General features: G+C 42.9%; 1 protein-coding gene across 1 annotated transcript in view; it reads right to left on the bottom strand.

Moving 5' to 3' along the window:
* The window catches only part of LOC146697103 (solute carrier family 28 member 3-like), a 42483-nt gene extending 26984 nt beyond the window's left edge, over positions 1-15499 (bottom strand). Inside the window, exon 1 of the mRNA XM_085475591.1 lies at positions 15358-15499. Within this exon, the coding sequence (XP_085331717.1) occupies positions 15358-15441 (84 nt within the window). The 5' untranslated portion in view covers positions 15442-15499. The remainder of the gene's footprint in view (positions 1-15357) is intronic.
* Between the last annotated feature and the right edge of the window lie 714 nt (positions 15500-16213).

Genomic DNA, 16213 nt, shown 5'->3' with positions numbered 1-16213 from the left:
ATTCATGAACATGTGAAGATTTTCCAGCAAGGTTAAAGCAGCGAAACTTAACATACACCTGTTGTTAAATGATAAAGTTTATCCACTACTAACAAATAAACTCTCTGGATTGCAGGACAACAACTTAACTTCAAAAAAAAGACACTGGTCTCACCAACCAGTGATGACACGACAAATTTAGTGGTTAAAAGAGTCAAATTGTGACATGTTTTCTGCTGATTGATTAATACAAGTGATTACTGAATGAAAGAAAATTCCATTTTTGGGGTTTTAAACACGATCTTAAGAATTTTAACATGCACCTGTGTTGTCCTGTCAACTTGGTGGGTCATGAGTTGATTATATGGTGAGAAAAAACAAAAAAAGGGGGAGAGAAGGCTGACACAGGGCCTGGCCCCGTTGTTTCTCCCCTTTCTGAATAACGCAGCCAAAACAACATCATTTTCCTGTCTAACAAAAGTTAGACTCTTCTTCTCTAATTGATCTTTCTGAGTTAACTTCAATAATTACTTCCTCCAAACCATCAACGTGTCTTTTAGACCCCATTCCTACAAAACTGCTCAAAGAAGTCCTGCCATTAATTAATTCTTCGATCTTAAATATGATCAACCTATCTCTAATGATCAGCTATGTACCACAGGCCTTCAAGCTGGCTGTAGTTAAACCTTTACTCAAAAAGCCATCTCTAGATCTAGCAGTCTTAGCTAATTATAGGCCAATCTCCAACCTTCCTTTCATATCAAAATCCTTGAAAGAGTAGTTGTCAAACAGCTAACAGATCATCTGCAGAGGAATGGTTTATTTGAAGAGTTTCAGTCAGGTTTCAGAGCTCATCACAGCACAGAAACAGCTTTACAAATGATCTTCTTATGGCCTCTGACAGTGGACTCATCTCTGTGCTTGTCCTGCTAGACCTTAGTGCAGCATTCGATACTGTCGACCATAATATCCTATTAGAGCGATTAGAACATGCTGTAGGTATTACAGGTACTGCACTGCAGTGGTTTGTATCATATCTATCTAATAGACTCCAATTTGTTCATGTAAATGGAGAGTCCTCTTCACACACTGAGGTTAATTATGGAGGGTTCAGTGGTTCAGTGCTAGGACCAATTCTGTTTACATTATACATGCTTCCCTTAGGCAGTATCATTAGAAGACATAGCATACATTTTCACTGCTATGCAGATGACACCCAGCTCTATCTGTCCATGAAGCCAGAATAACACACACCAATTAGTTAAACTGCAGGAATGTCTTAAAGACATAAAGACCTGGATGGCCGCTAACTTTCTGCTTCTTAATTCCGATAAAACTGAGGTTATTGTACTCGGCCCTGAAAAGCCTAGAAATATGGTATCTAACCAGATTCTTACTCTGGATGGCATTACCTTGACCTCCAGTAACGCTGTGAGGAACCTTGGAGTCATTTTTGACCAGGACATGTCCTTCAATGCACATATTAAACAAATATGTAAGACTGCGTTCTTCCATTTGCGCAACATCTCTAAAATTAGAAATATCCTGTCTCAGAGTGACGCTGAAAAACTAGTTCATGCATTTATTACTTCCAGGCTGGACTACTGTAATTCATTATTATCAGGATGTCCAAAAAACTCACTGAAAAGCCTTCAGCTAATCCAAAATGCTGCAGCAAGAGTACTGACAGGGACTAGAAAGAGAGAGCATATTTCTCCTGTTTTGGCTTCCCTTCATTGGCTTCCTGTTAAATCCAGAATTGAATTCAAAATCCTGCTCCTCACATACAAGGTCTTAAATAATCAGGCCCCATCTTATCTTAATGACCTTGTAGTACCATATCACCCTATTAGAGCACTTCGCTCTCGCTCTGCAGGCCTACTTGTTGTTCCTAGAGTATTTAGTCCAAAAAAACAAAAAACAAAAAAAAAACAAGGAACTGTTTTCCTTTAAAATGATGACGTCATCTTGCTGGTGAGGGAGGCTCGAATAAGTTGCGCGTGAGACTCCATTATCAGCAATATCTGGTATGAATGTGTGTGGATGTGTGACTGGACTGTGATGGACTGACGACTAAAAGTTTTAACTGACTTGATAATGAGACAAAAACGGTACCAACTTTAGGATTAGTAAATGTCCACAAACAATTCACCCAGCCTGTAAAAGAAGGGTGGATGTTTTGTCTTGCTTTGTTTTGTTTTTGCAAGAACAGAAGGATGACAGAGACTAAAGGGGGAGGCTGTAGCTTCACATGAGTGTGAACTGCAGACTTAACCCTTTGGTTGCTAATTTTGAGTTACTGATGTTTGCATTAAGAAAAGTGTGTTTTAGTAGCTGTGTTTCGATTAATGTATCACAGTATATTGTTGGGAATGTTAAATGCTAAAGGGAAGAAGAGGTTTGATTTCACTCATGACTGTCAGGGTTCCTGGGTCGTTGACCCAGTGATTTCAGTTTGTTCATGTTCAGTTTAGTTCGCCACATTAATGTTCTCACTTCCTGTTTTTTCCCCGTGTCAGTTTGTCTCCCCTGTCATTAGTCAGATTATGTTCAGCCCTGTACTCACCTGTTTCCAATCATTGTCATCGTTCAACCTGTGTATTTAAGTTCCTCGGTTTCACCAGTTCTCTGTCGTGTCATTGATGTACGTCTGATGGTAATGTGTCTCTCCGCCAGTATGTTCAGTTAGTTAGTCAGTCAGCCATTATTCCAGTCTTTCAGCCAGCCAGCTACTCCATCGTTCCTGCTTTATTCATTACCCTCCAATAAATCCTCTTCATTTCTGCACCGTGAGTCCAGCGTTTGGGTCATCTCTTCCACGCCTCCACACACACCGCTGACAGAATGACACGACCCGTGCCAAGAAGACACGCTTTTGACCCAGCGGACTCGGACCTTTTCGAGCGGCAGGACGCAGCGCTCTCCATTTGGGCGGAGAAGCTCAGGTGGAAACAGCGGTTCTTCTCAGAGAGGGAGCACGTCTTTGAGGGGACTCGTCTGGCTCTGGGTGGGCCTCGGAGACGCCGCGGTCCTCCACCTGCTGCCTCACCTGCATCGGAGCATTCGCCGCGGAGAGTGGGCATCACAGGCCAAGCTTCGGCTCCTCGCTCGCCCGCCAGCCGTTTTACTCACCGGACCTTCAACCTCGCCATGGCACGGCGGCTCCGCCTCGCACCTCGGCTCAATGGAGGCTCCCGTGCCAGAGGCTCGGCTGTGTACCCCGCCCGCTGCCTCTTCCCGGAGAAGGCGGCGCACACGCCACCATAACATGGACTGTTTTCAGATGGTGAGTTCCAGCGACTGTCTTCCACCCTCCACATTCGACTCTTCACTTAAAACAAATAGCAAACTTATCCCTGATCCGTGGGGTGTTTCCCTCCTGGAGGAGGATGTAGACTGGGAAGAATTTTTCAGCTCTGCTCCCTCTGAGCTGGGATATATTAAGGACAATATCCGCACTTCAACACCCTCGACGACCGTTCAATTAAAGACTGTAAATAGTGGTGGCAGGAGGACCAAAATAATCGCAGAGAAACCTTCCAGTACCACACACCCAGTCACTGTTTCCACACCCATCATTCAGCCTTTTCCTACCAGCGCAGCGGCCCAGATTCGGCCTTCCTCTTCAGCCGTTTCACCTCCTCAGAGGACTAGGGCCCAGCCCACACCCACACCGGTGCCAGCTCCCAGGAGGAGGGCAGCTGCGATCCAGTCCACCTCCACACCCGCTCCTGTTTCACGGGTGGGGGTGACTGGTGTCCAGCCACCTTCCGTGCCTGTCCCAGCGCCCAGGCTGAGGGCAACCAGAACCCAGCTTGACCTCCCTGGAGGCTTGGAAGAGCTAACCGGTCCACCTGCTACTTCACCTCTTCATCCACCTCCTGACCCAGCTTTTCACGCCCTCGCACTATCCCTGGTTAGGCTAGCTGAAGTGTCCCCTGCTCAGGCACCAGCTTTACTAGCCCAGGCTGTAGCTCTATCTCCCTGTCTAGCTCAGTCTTTAGCTCAGCCATCGGCCACACCAACCTCAGCTCCGTCGTCAGCCTCACCTACCTCTGTTCATCTTTTAGCATCTCCACTCCAGTCAGTTCCCTCAACTGCTGTTCAGCCTCCACTCCAGTCCCCTGTAGTCCAGTCGCCTCCCGCCCTCCAGTCCCCTGTAGTCCAGTCGCCTCCCGCCCTCCAGTCCCCTGTAGTCCAGTCGCCCGTCCACCATCCTGTTCAGTTCCCGGACCTGCAGCCACAGCACCCAGAGCCAGCTGTGAGCTACCTTGCTTTTCAGCCAGGGGTTTCCGCACCCGCTGGCCCGGCCGCTTCCCTGCCAGAGGTCCCCGCACCTGCTGGTTCTGTCCTGTGTGTGCCAGGGGCTCCAGTACCCACTGGTTCTGAGACCGTTTTCGCTGGAGGGCCCGAGGAGCCCGTCCAGCCTCATGCCTCATCAGCTGGAGGGCCCGAGGAGCCCGTCCAGCAACCTTCCTCGTCAGCTGGGGGTTCAGGAGGACCGCACCAGCCTCCCGTCTCCGCTGGAGGGTCCGAGGGGCCCGTCCAGCCTCCTGCCACGTCAGCTGGAGGGTCCGAGGGGCCCGTTCAGCCTCCCATCTCCGCTGGAGGGTCCGAGGGGCCCGTCCAGCCTCCTGCCACGTCAGCTGGAGGGCCCGAGGAGCCCGTCCAGCCACCACCTGCGGCTGCCTCGCTGTCACCTAGCTCTGCTTCTGCTTCGCCTGGTCCAGCTTCAGCCTGTGCCTCGCCTGGTCCGGCCTCGGCTTCTGCTTCGCCTGGTCCGGCCTCGGCTTCTGCTTCGCCTGGTCCGGCCTCGGCCTCGGCTTCGGCTTCTGCTTCGCCTGGTCCTACAGCTGCTCCTCGTCGCCGGCGTGGTCGACCCCCGGACCGCCTTCGCCTGAGTGGCCGCCGTTGCCTTCCGCACGGCCGGCCCCCGGACCGCCTTCGCCTGAGTGGCCGCCGCCCCCGGACCGCCTTCGCCTGAGTGGCCGCCGTTGCCTTCCGCACGGTCAGCCTCCCGAACTGTGTCCACGTCGCCGCCGTTGCCTTCCGCACGGTCGGCCCCCGGACCAGCGCTGTCATCGTCGCCGTTGCCTTCCGCACGGTCGGCCTCCCGAACTGTGTCCACGTCGTTGCCGTCCGCAAGCTCGGCCCCCTGAACTTTCTCGTCTCGGCCTCGGACCACGTGGCCGCCCACCGGAACTGTCTCATCTCGACCGCCGCAGCCGCCCACTGGACCGGCTCAGTGGTCGCTGCTGCCTTCCACGTGGCCGCCCACCTGAACTGTCTCGTCTCGGGCTGCTTGGCCGCCCACCTGAACTGTCTCTGTGTGGACTCCGTCCCTCCGTCCTGGGCCCCCTCCGCCCGCCCTGTTCTGGTTTTTTTTTTTTTTTTCTTTTTTCTTTTGGCCGTCAGGTGCCGGCCTTTGAAGGGGGGGGGTACTGTCAGGGTTCCTGGGTCGTTGACCCAGTGATTTCAGTTTGTTCATGTTCAGTTTAGTTCGCCACATTAATGTTCTCACTTCCTGTTTTTTTTTTTTTTGTTTTTTTTTTTTTTCCCCCGTGTCAGCTTGTCTCCCGTGTCATTAGTCAGATTATGTTCAGCCCTGTACTCACCTGTTTCCAATCATTGTCATCGTTCAACCTGTGTATTTAAGTTCCTCGGTTTCACCAGTTCTCTGTCGTGTCATTGATGTACGTCTGATGGTAATGTGTCTCTCCGCCAGTATGTTCAGTTAGTTAGTTAGTCAGTCAGCCAGCCATTATTCCAGTCTTTCAGCCAGCCAGCTACTCCATCGTTCCTGCTTTATTCATTACCCTCCAATAAATCCTCTTCATTTCTGCACCGTGAGTCCAGCGTTTGGGTCATCTCTTCCACGCCTCCACACACACCGCTGACAATGACTGAACATGTTATTATTAACCATAGCAGGCCACTGTAAAGAGTCAATTAACTGGTCACTTAAACAGAGGTAAAAAAAAAAAAAAAGCCAAAAAACTCTAGTAATATCTATGGATAACAGGGAAATGGTAGACTTGTCACACTCAAAATGGAGATATGTAATGATAAACACTGGTCCCTGTCTTTTAGGTCCTTTCATTGAAATAGTCCATAATTCAGAAAGGTAGAGATATAACCGACAGGGGCATGTGATAGGAGGTGGTGCTGCACAAGAACAAGAGTAAAATAAAGAAAAATTATTGTGTTTAGCTTTGATAAATTCAAATTAAAATGTACCATTACACTCAGAGGATCAATATGAAATTCGATATATGCTAATTTTGCATGAAGTACATGACTGATAACTGTTCTGTCCTGAGCTTTTGTTTTTACAGCACCCACTTGACCACACCAACAGTTTCTCGCCACCAACAGGGGGTACTTGCAAAGAATAGGGAGGAATATCATCAAAACTGGGAAAGGTAAGCCCCGAAGGGGGTGATAACACCATAACTTTCACTTATGGTCAAATTCTCAAAATTTGACCCCAAACTTGAAAATTCTTCAAACATTTAGAGACAGAGTGGATAAACATAATGTCGCAAACCACATAAGGATGGAGCATTTGAATCGATAAGATGGTGAATTAACACGCAGTAAAATGTTGATCATGTTGATTATGTTTATTCCAGTGTGCAGAGCAAGGTTATTATTATTAACGAAAAGAAATGAAATAACGAAAACTAGAAGTGAAAAAACATTTTCGTTAACGGAAATATAATGAAAAAAAAAAAAAAAGGAAAACTAACTAAAACTGTAATGAGTGTTCACAAAACTAACTAAAATTAACTGAATTTATAGCAAAATGTGTTTAGTTTCATTGATGTGTGCGTGTCCTACAATAGTCTAGGGTGAAAATGAAGTTTAGTTTCCAGATTTTTGCTGTCTCATTATGCCAGCAGGGGGCAGTACGTTAGTCGAGTTGTCTGTGTTGCTGCTCCATCCACGCGCAGAATCATGTCAGGAAAAGTCGGGAGAAAGCGCCAGAGTCCAATTTGGGATTACTTTGAATATGACTGTGTTTTGGATAAAGCAAGTGTCTTGTAGTGGAAAGAGACAAATTATGAGGGACATTTATAAAGGGAAAAAATCCCACAAACCTTAAAGTGCACTTGAAAAGCTCACACAAGAAGACTAACCTAGCTTACCTTGAAAAGGTAAGGGAGCGCACTCAACCCTCAGCCCCAGAAACAGAAGCTAACCCCAGGCAAGGCAGCGTGATGCATCCCGAGACAACAGGACAGGGACATCTACATAACTGTGTGAGTCAATTGCCTTCAAAAAGATTATCAATTCACTTGAACCAAAATTACGAACACCCGGTGCTGCAAGAGTTAATTGTCTCAATACCCAAGGATAAGCAGAAGAGCATGACTGATATGATGAAACTGGGATTTTGTTACACTTAATTTTGGCAAACACAACTAAAACTATAACTGACACTAATCAAAACTAAACTGAAACTAAGGATTTTCAGAAAATAAAAACTAGACTAAACTAGCAAACAATTGGTAAAAACTAATTACAACTGATATAAAATCTGGAGTCAAAACTAAATAAAAATAAAAACTAATGAAAATTGCAAAACGATTAAAACCCTGGTGCAGAGATTGGCTAATCTGACCAGGAAATGTTATAAAATGGATTGTCGGAACAGTCAGCGTTAAAGTCACCTTTGACAGTCCAGACTAAGATGTCTGGACATCGCCATGTTGGACATCTTCAGGGCGGAAAAGGGTTGGTGTGACCAAGGTGTGGTTTGGCTTGTTGTATGTAGAGCAGGGCGATATGGCCAAAAATATTTATCACGATATATATTTGAAAATTTGCGATAACGATATAACTGACGATATAATTGATGCGAGACAAAATACAACTCCACAACATTACTAGTGCAAAAAGACAACCTTCCATTTATTTTCACTTAAACAAAAAGCTGGTTTTTATGTACATTAAAGCTTTATAAAAATGTAACAGTGCAAATGCAAATTCCTTGCTGAAAGTTTAACCAAAAGGCATTTCCAGTAGAAATGGGCTGACATATCCTGAGCATAACCATGTATAATATCCACTGAAGTTAAAAAGAGGTGCATTGCAACATTAAATTGCAGTGTGCAGTAGCCTACGTATTTTTTGGACCATAAGGTGCACGGGATTATAAGGCACATTAAGCGAAACAAAGCAGTCAGATAAATCAAACTTTATTAAACTCATTTTTCTTGCTTCCTCCACTTCTGTACCTTAATTCATTAATGTTGAATTCTCTGGCAGCTGCTCTATTCCCATGTTGTTGCAGTATATTAATGACTAACCTTGTATTGTGGATGGATTATCTCAGTTGTTCTCCTGACTGAAGTTTGGTCCGTTTACAGCATCCTGCTATGCGATTGCATTTGTCTCTAACTATCAGGAACCTTAACGTTAACTTTTATAAGTGGAAAAGTGTTAGTGTTCGTCCTCCAGCTTCACTGTTTATGTTATGCTAACATAGCTGTGTCGCTAGCGATCACGTAGCACATCATTATATACCAGCTAGCCCAACTTCAGTAACCCTACAAACGTCACTGCTGTTTAGTTTTCTGTCTTCATTTATGTTGGAAGTGATAGCAGAGCTGTACGTTTGAATTTTTTCAGAAATCTCTCAGTCAGAACATGCAATATCATGCTTAGGTAACTAGCGAAACTAGCGAGCTAACTTCCGCTAGCTTCCTGCTAACTTCTAACTCCGTTAAATGTAATAAATTTTGTTTTCATGGATGCCTGGAAGTAGGGATGGGTACCGGTGTTCTGACATAAACGGTAGTAACCAGTTGCCTGTTATCGGACCCGGAGTTAGCAACATCCCCCAAAAACACGAAGAATAGAGTCCTGGCCCCTAGCCCTGTCAGTGTAGCAGAAATGATGACGGATGATGATGCAGCAGCAGCCGTTCTTCTCTGCGTGAGTAGCTTAATGTTGTTCGTGTGTAATTTACGTTGAGTAGGCTAACCACGTTATTACATTAATGCATGTAAGGTGAACTAGCAAACATCATCATAGCTACATGCGGCTCTCTTCTTGTTTGATGGCAGATACTCCCTTCACCCTGGCCAAAAAGGCTAAAATGACCAAAGAAAAAGTGGAAAACAGTTAAACATGAGAGGTTTTGGACAAAGTTTGTGTTTTTTCCATTGTTTAAGCACTGCTTCCAGCCAAGAGTGATACCATATATTCCCCATAGCTGCAGAAAAGGCTAACATTGTTATCTTTTTACAAAAAACAGCTGAACATGAGAGGTTTTTGGACCAATTTTGTGTTCTCCATTCTTTAAGCACCGGTTTGAGCACCGTTTGAGCACCGGCACCGTTTCAAAAGTACCGATTTGGCACCGGTATCGGATAAAACCTAAACGATACCCATCCCTACCTGGAAGTTAAACTTCATAGTTACACCTGATAAAGCAGCAATGCTGATCGTTTTATTAAAGATGAAAGAATTTAGGCAGTTTTTTATGGAGATATGGAGCTTAGGACCCAGATTGCTCCCAGATTTAAGAGCATCTTAGTCCGACAAATACGACAATAACGACGGCCGCTTGCATGTTCTGCAAAAAATGTGCTTTGTCGTGTATCTGACGGACAAACACCAAACCAGTTCCACATCACTGAAGTTGCACCATTTTTTCAAACCAATTCTGGTTCATCTGTTTCACTCAACAATCGGCCATGTACGTATGAAAACAAAGGCACTGCGCATGCCCATTTTACTCATATTCTATCACGATATTTCATTTTCCTATTGTTGCCTAACATTATATACGGTATAATATGGCCCAGCCCTAGTTGTATGTATATTTCAAGATCATATGGCTCTGAATGAACCAGTTACCAGGGCATGGAAGGAGGACAGACTCATTAAATGAGGAGAAGGATTTTTCTGGGATTGGAGATCCTCTGGGTGAGTGGTTGACTAAAAGCATGCATAAAATAAAAGCTATTTTTTGTTATTGATTGGTAATAGATTGATAATTGGCCACATTTACAGCTGTATTGACTTGTTGTGGACGCAGTCTACTTCATGTTTAAGCACTCTAATTAACAGATTGAAAATAGTGACATTAAAGGAAGAATATGCAGCGCCACCCTGTCAGACACCAGTGACGGTGGGGCTCAGTGATGAATCAGGTGAGCTGGATTCATGGCTGAATCAAGACTAAGATTCCCCTGCTGTGGACAGTAAGGGAAAAACGGGGGAAAATAAAATTTAAAAGAGGCATTTATAAACGTTTATGTGTCAAGTTTATAAACGGGATAAAAAGGGGGTGTTTTACTGTTATTTTAGCATCAGCATTATTGTTACATCAGAATCATATAACAAGCATTGCATTGATCATTTATTGAATCTTTTGACATTATACTAACATTTGTGTTCCAGTGATTGTTATAACCTCAGGTTAATCTTCTATTTACAGGTGTCAGGATAATCATATGATCTTTCATTGCAGGTGTAACCATGATCATTTTTATACATATTGCAGTTTGTTGCTCGTTATAGAGTTGTGCTCAAGTTAATAAGGGTTAAAAGCTACAGTCAACGTGATGTTTGGCTGATCTATGGACTGGGGTGACTTCGAGCATAGAAGGCCGCACACGCTTACATAACACTGATATCATGTTTTTCTTTGTGATCTTTTATTCAGTTATATTTTTTGCTAAGTTTTAAGTAGTGGCAGTTAATTAAACGACATTCATTTAATATTACATACCTGATTCAGAGCATTACACACAGATCAACTTAACAATCTGCACATATTCTCACTAATGCAGATAAATCCTCTCCCTTTCAATTACAACGTGTGGTGAGACAGGGGGATCCCCTCTCACCGCTTCTTTTTGATATAGCCCTGGAGCCCCTAGCCATTAACATAAGAAACCACCCAGGTATACAGGGAGTTAAATTTGGGAATGTGGAAAGTCTTGTTAACATGTATGCAGATGACTTACTGATATGCCTTTCCAAACCAGAAATCTCACTCCCTAATCTTTTAAATTGTATTAAACACTTTGGGAAATTATCAGGATATATGATCAATTGGGATAAATCTGAATTTATGCCAATAACAGATAATCTATGCCCAAAGTTCCTCAGCTCACTCCCATTCAAATTAGTAACTACGTCTTTTACCTATCTTGGTCTTAAGATCTCTAAAAATCCCAAACTCCTTTATAAATTGAATTTCCTGGAAATGCTGGATAAGCTCAAAGAGGATATTAGAAAATGGAAACTGCTTCCTCTGTCTCTGATCGGTCGAATAAATGCAGTTAGAATGGTGTCTTTGCCACGATTTTTATATCTTTTTCAAAACCTTCCTATTCACTTGCCACTTAAATTTTTTAAGCAGCTTGATTCATTGATTCACTCATTCATTTGGGCAGGAAAACCCCCTCGGATATCCATGGCTCATCTTCAAAAAAACACTTCCTGCGGGGGGTTAGGTCTCCCTGTGTTTAGATATTATTATTGGGCAGCAAATTCAAGAGCTCTATTGCACTGGCAGTGGGGTTCGCCTATTGATTATTGCCATGACAAGCTTCCGATCTGGCTCCAGGTAGAGGCAGCAACAGTATCTGAAGCCTCATTACCGGTCTTATTGTTTTCTAACACGGGTTCTTTTAACAATTCGCTCAGTCGTAATTTTGTTGTTAAACACTCTTTAAAGATATTAAGTCAAATTAGGAAATCTCTCAAACTACCTGATTTTTCAGTAGGAATGCCAATAATACATAACTACTTGTTTAAACCAGGTAAAATGGATGGAATGGGGGGAAAAGGGATTGAAATACATTGAGGACTTATATACAGATGACAAATTTATGTCCTTCCTTCAACTTCAAGAAAAGTTTCAATTACCTCAATCACATTTTTTTCGTTATCTTCAAATAAGGAATTTTGTTCAACAAAACTTTTCAGACTTTCCACTGAAGCCACGAAGTTATACTTACTTTGATATAATTCGGAAAGCAGATTTTAAACGTTTGATATCTCAGTTTGTTAAGTGCTTTACAATCCCAGTTGATTCCGACCGAATTAAGAAAACATGGGCTGAAGACCTCGGGGTCCCTCTGTCTGAAGACCAATGGTCAAATTGTTTGTCCAATATTCAGAAAGCCTCAATAAATGCCAGATATAAACTAATCCAGTTTAAAGTCATTCATAGACTACACTTTTCTAAACTTAAACTTAACCGGATCTATAATTCTGTATCCCCCTTATGTGACAGATGTAAAGTCGGTGAAGGTTCCCTTGCACAATTATTTTGGCATTGCCCGGTTTTGAATGCTTTTTGGAGCCGGATTTTTATGTGGTTTTCAAACCAATTTAGGAAAAAAGTACCACGTGATGGTACATTGGCTATACTTGGATCATTTGCATCAGTCGAATCTTTTTCCTTTTCACAAAAACAGATAATTACAATGGGTATGCTGGCTGCAAAGAAACTTATTCTTTTACAGTGGCGGTCTTCTTCGGCCCCGTGTTTTAACAGGTGGCTTAATGAGATGGTGTCTGTGGCCAGGGTGGAGCAGATGAGATTTGATAGAGAGGGGAAACTGGCGAGTTTTTGTATGATTTGGCAACCATTTCTAGAATTCTTAAAAAAATAACTGATCATAATTCATGCCTCACACTCCGCGTGAATTATTTTATTTGTTTTTTTTTCTTCCTCTTCTTTTTCTTCTTTTTTCCTTTCTTTTTTTTTTCCCTTTCATGCTTATAAGTTCACAAATGTTAAAAACAGTAATTGTTCTTGGTTGATTTTGTATAAGCATGTTATGTTTAATTTAAATGCAAAAATAAAATTTAAGAAAAAAAACAAAAACTTAACAATCTGCAAAACCTTGTAGCTGCAATATTGTGTCTCCATAAGGGACAGTTGGCTCCAGGAGATAAGTGGAAGTCAGTGCCTGTCCTCGAGAAGGAGAGGATATTCCTTTGCTGTGTCAAAAGTAGTCAACAAGTTCATATTCAAGTGAAGTTCATATTATTACAGGTTTTGTTTCTTGGCAATTCTGCAGACGCAGCCTCTGGGCGGAGCCAGGAGTTGAACAGATCTAACATGACAATTAAATTGGTTTCATTCCCTGGCACAGGCTGACAGGACTGGAGCAACGACACTGGATAGGAGAAGGTCTCATACTTTCTAAGATATGAGGTCACTAAGCTTTTCTTTTAATTTTCTAGCTCCGTTGATTTGACACATGGGAATGTGTCAAAAAAGGGGGGGGGGGGGGGGGGGGGGAGTTGAGTTTTAACATCAAACAAGGATTATATGAACATTTTTATGACTTCATTTGTGTTTTAATAACTTAGGTATGGTAAAGCTTAAGCTAATAGTGACCCAAGAGGTTTCCGGACTTTTTTAGAGATCCAGTGAGAAGCATAAATCATTATTTCCATGTTTAAGCATTAATCATTGAAATGAACTGAATAGCGTTTAGATGATAAAATGCCTGTGTTCATGAGAAGCTGAGTACCACACTGGAGAGGAAACCGTGGGACAGTAGGCGGAAGCAAACACATGATTTTTGGGGGGCAAATGTTAGGATTAAAAATGGCTAATTTGTTTTTGATGTCTTTTGTTAAAATGAGTGGTTTTAATAATTTTCAGACACACCTTGCAAATGTGCTTATAATGAGTCGGCACTCGGTCTTTTGGAGGTCATAAGCTTCGTTTGGCGTGATGGTCCGGACTGATATATTGCAGGTATTGACTTTGAGTGCAGAGGGCTAAATGCAAACACGCTTACACACACATAGGATATGATTAGAATAAGTCCCTGGGACATTCTGAATATTCGAAACCAATTCTGAATCGCCAGAAGATCAGTAGATAACAACATGACACTTGGACCCAGACACCAACTGGGTCCAAGTGTCATGGCGTTTGGGCTCCGATTAGTCACCTCAAAAGGATGGATCCCATAAACACAGTAATAAGCATGAAGGGGTTGGCGGAAATCCAGGAACACCAGACCAACGAGGTTTGAGAGGCTCTTGGTCAAAAGGGGGACACGTTCCTGTTCCTTTTTCTGGAGGATACACAGGACACACAGGACCCGAGGATACACAGATCGTTCTTTGAAATCGGGGCAGAATAATCCCCTGATCTGTGCAACGACTGAAGGGTTGTCTAACCCCTGAGATTGAAGAAAGAAGAGCAGAGGATAACCCAACTGGAAGACACTGGTAGCTGCAGCGATAAAATAAAGGCTAAAAGCTCCTTGGACAGAGGTTCTAGTCTGGGTACGTTTGAAGGGTATAAGGTAGCACCAAAATAAAGCTGTGGAAGAAGTGGGGAGTGATGGAGGTGTCATCTGTACCGGCTACTGTTGTAATAATAGTTTTTCTTGCATCTGAACTGCGCAAACACAGAGGTCATCTCACACATGGTTCGCCCATCAGGGGGACAAAGGACCTCAGGAGTGAGAAGAAATGAACCCTGCCACACTGGATTACAGGGTGTAGGTGAGCTCTTTATTCTAAAGAGCTCATCAGGGGGAATGTTGGATTATAATATTATTTTATGCCATGTTAGACCCCTAATTGAAGATTGTGAATTATTATGTAGTTTTAGTTTGCATTATTCTCCTGAATTAGAAGAAGGTGATAACTATTGCATTTGTTAAACTGATTTGCATTACATTAGACTGCTGATTTATTGTGAATGAATGACATTGTTTTATGATGCATTATACTGCTGAGTTATAAGAAATACTGTTCGCAGAAAGTCATCGCCTTATTTGTCTGAGTAGAAGAGAACAGAACATACTGGAGTTTTCTGCCCCAACTCAGCAGGAGCAGATAAACAGGGAGCCAAGGTCGTAGCTTAGGCGCTGTGTGAGAGAAAGAATGTGAATGTTTAGGCTTTTATGATAAGGTGGGGCCACTAGAGGCTATAAGAGTTTAATCAATGCTCCACCATTTTGAGATCTGATGCTGTCTGCGTACGGTGTCCATCTCCCACGCGTGTGATCATTAAAATCATCGTTTGACTCAACCCGGCCGGACCAGTGTTGTTATTGTGGTTTTTCCTCTTGTATCCATCCCCAATATTTGAATCCGTAACAGTTTTTAGTTAACTGTAATCACCGTGCCAAGGGTGAATCTCCATGTGTTGGCTGCAGGTGTAAATATGCCGCTCTAGCTCAAAAAACATTTGAGTTGGTTTAATTGTCCTCAGAAGCCTCAAAGTTTATTGTCAACTTCAGTAAAAGTCAGAAGATAGATGTTATTTTAATTATTAAATATAAAACAAACAAACAAACGTAGCTCAAACCATCTTGTAATCGAAATGATCGAAAAGGTTCCAGTTCTTTTAAGATTGTTTTATGCCTTACTTACCTCTGATTCAAAGGCCTCATTGTCATTTCCTTGTTTTCCATCCTTATTTTCTATTATATCCAGCTCCATTTCCTTGCTCTTCATTGACTGTATGTCAGGCACTCACTGGAAGACTTTAACCCCACCTGTCCCAACCTTTTCCCCTCCCTTCCTCCTTTCAACTGACTTCACTCCCCTCTCGAATAGTGTCCACTATTTGTTACTAATGCATGGCTACTAAATGGCTTCTTCTTTTTTTGGACTGCTGTCTGCTTGGATGATCAGATTATGTAGTTAAAAAGTCACAGATGGGATACTTCATTGTTCTTTTGCTGACAGGGATGGTTATTGGTGCATTACTTTCTAAAAGCTTCAGTCATTTCCTTTGGTCCTTTAGCAGCCTGAGAGGACACTCTGTATATGTGCAGACTTTCTAAAATGAAACAAAGCAGAAGTTCATCACTTATTAGATTAAACTCCCAGCTCACTGGAAACATTGTGTTGTACCTTCTGAAAATTGGCTTTTTAAGTATCCCGTCTGCCACTAGAGAGCACTGGTGTATAATCTGTCAGTAGAACCACAATTCAAATGACTTGTAGAGGTTGAAATAAGTTCACGAACCCCCGTGACATGCTGTACAAAACCACAGTAGTAAAGAAACATCAAAACAAAACATTTATATGTAGGAAAATCTATAACAGCGGAGCATAACTGGAGGCATGTTGAACCACTGACAAAAAAAAAGAAAAATAAAGAAAACTTTTAACTTGACTTTCTTAAAGTTAAAAGAAAATTAAGAACAATTTCCAAATTTTACTTCCTTTCATTAAAATTGCTCATGTCATGCATTTGTTCCTTTTAATCACAGCTCTGCAG

The sequence above is a fragment of the Copadichromis virginalis genome, linkage group LG12, assembly GCF_057382275.1.
Source record: "Copadichromis virginalis isolate Kocher_CV1m ecotype Utaka linkage group LG12, C_Virginalis_male_GT1.1, whole genome shotgun sequence".
Classification (NCBI taxonomy): Eukaryota; Metazoa; Chordata; class Actinopteri; order Cichliformes; family Cichlidae; genus Copadichromis; species Copadichromis virginalis.
This window is presented reverse-complemented; position numbering and strand designations above follow the sequence as displayed.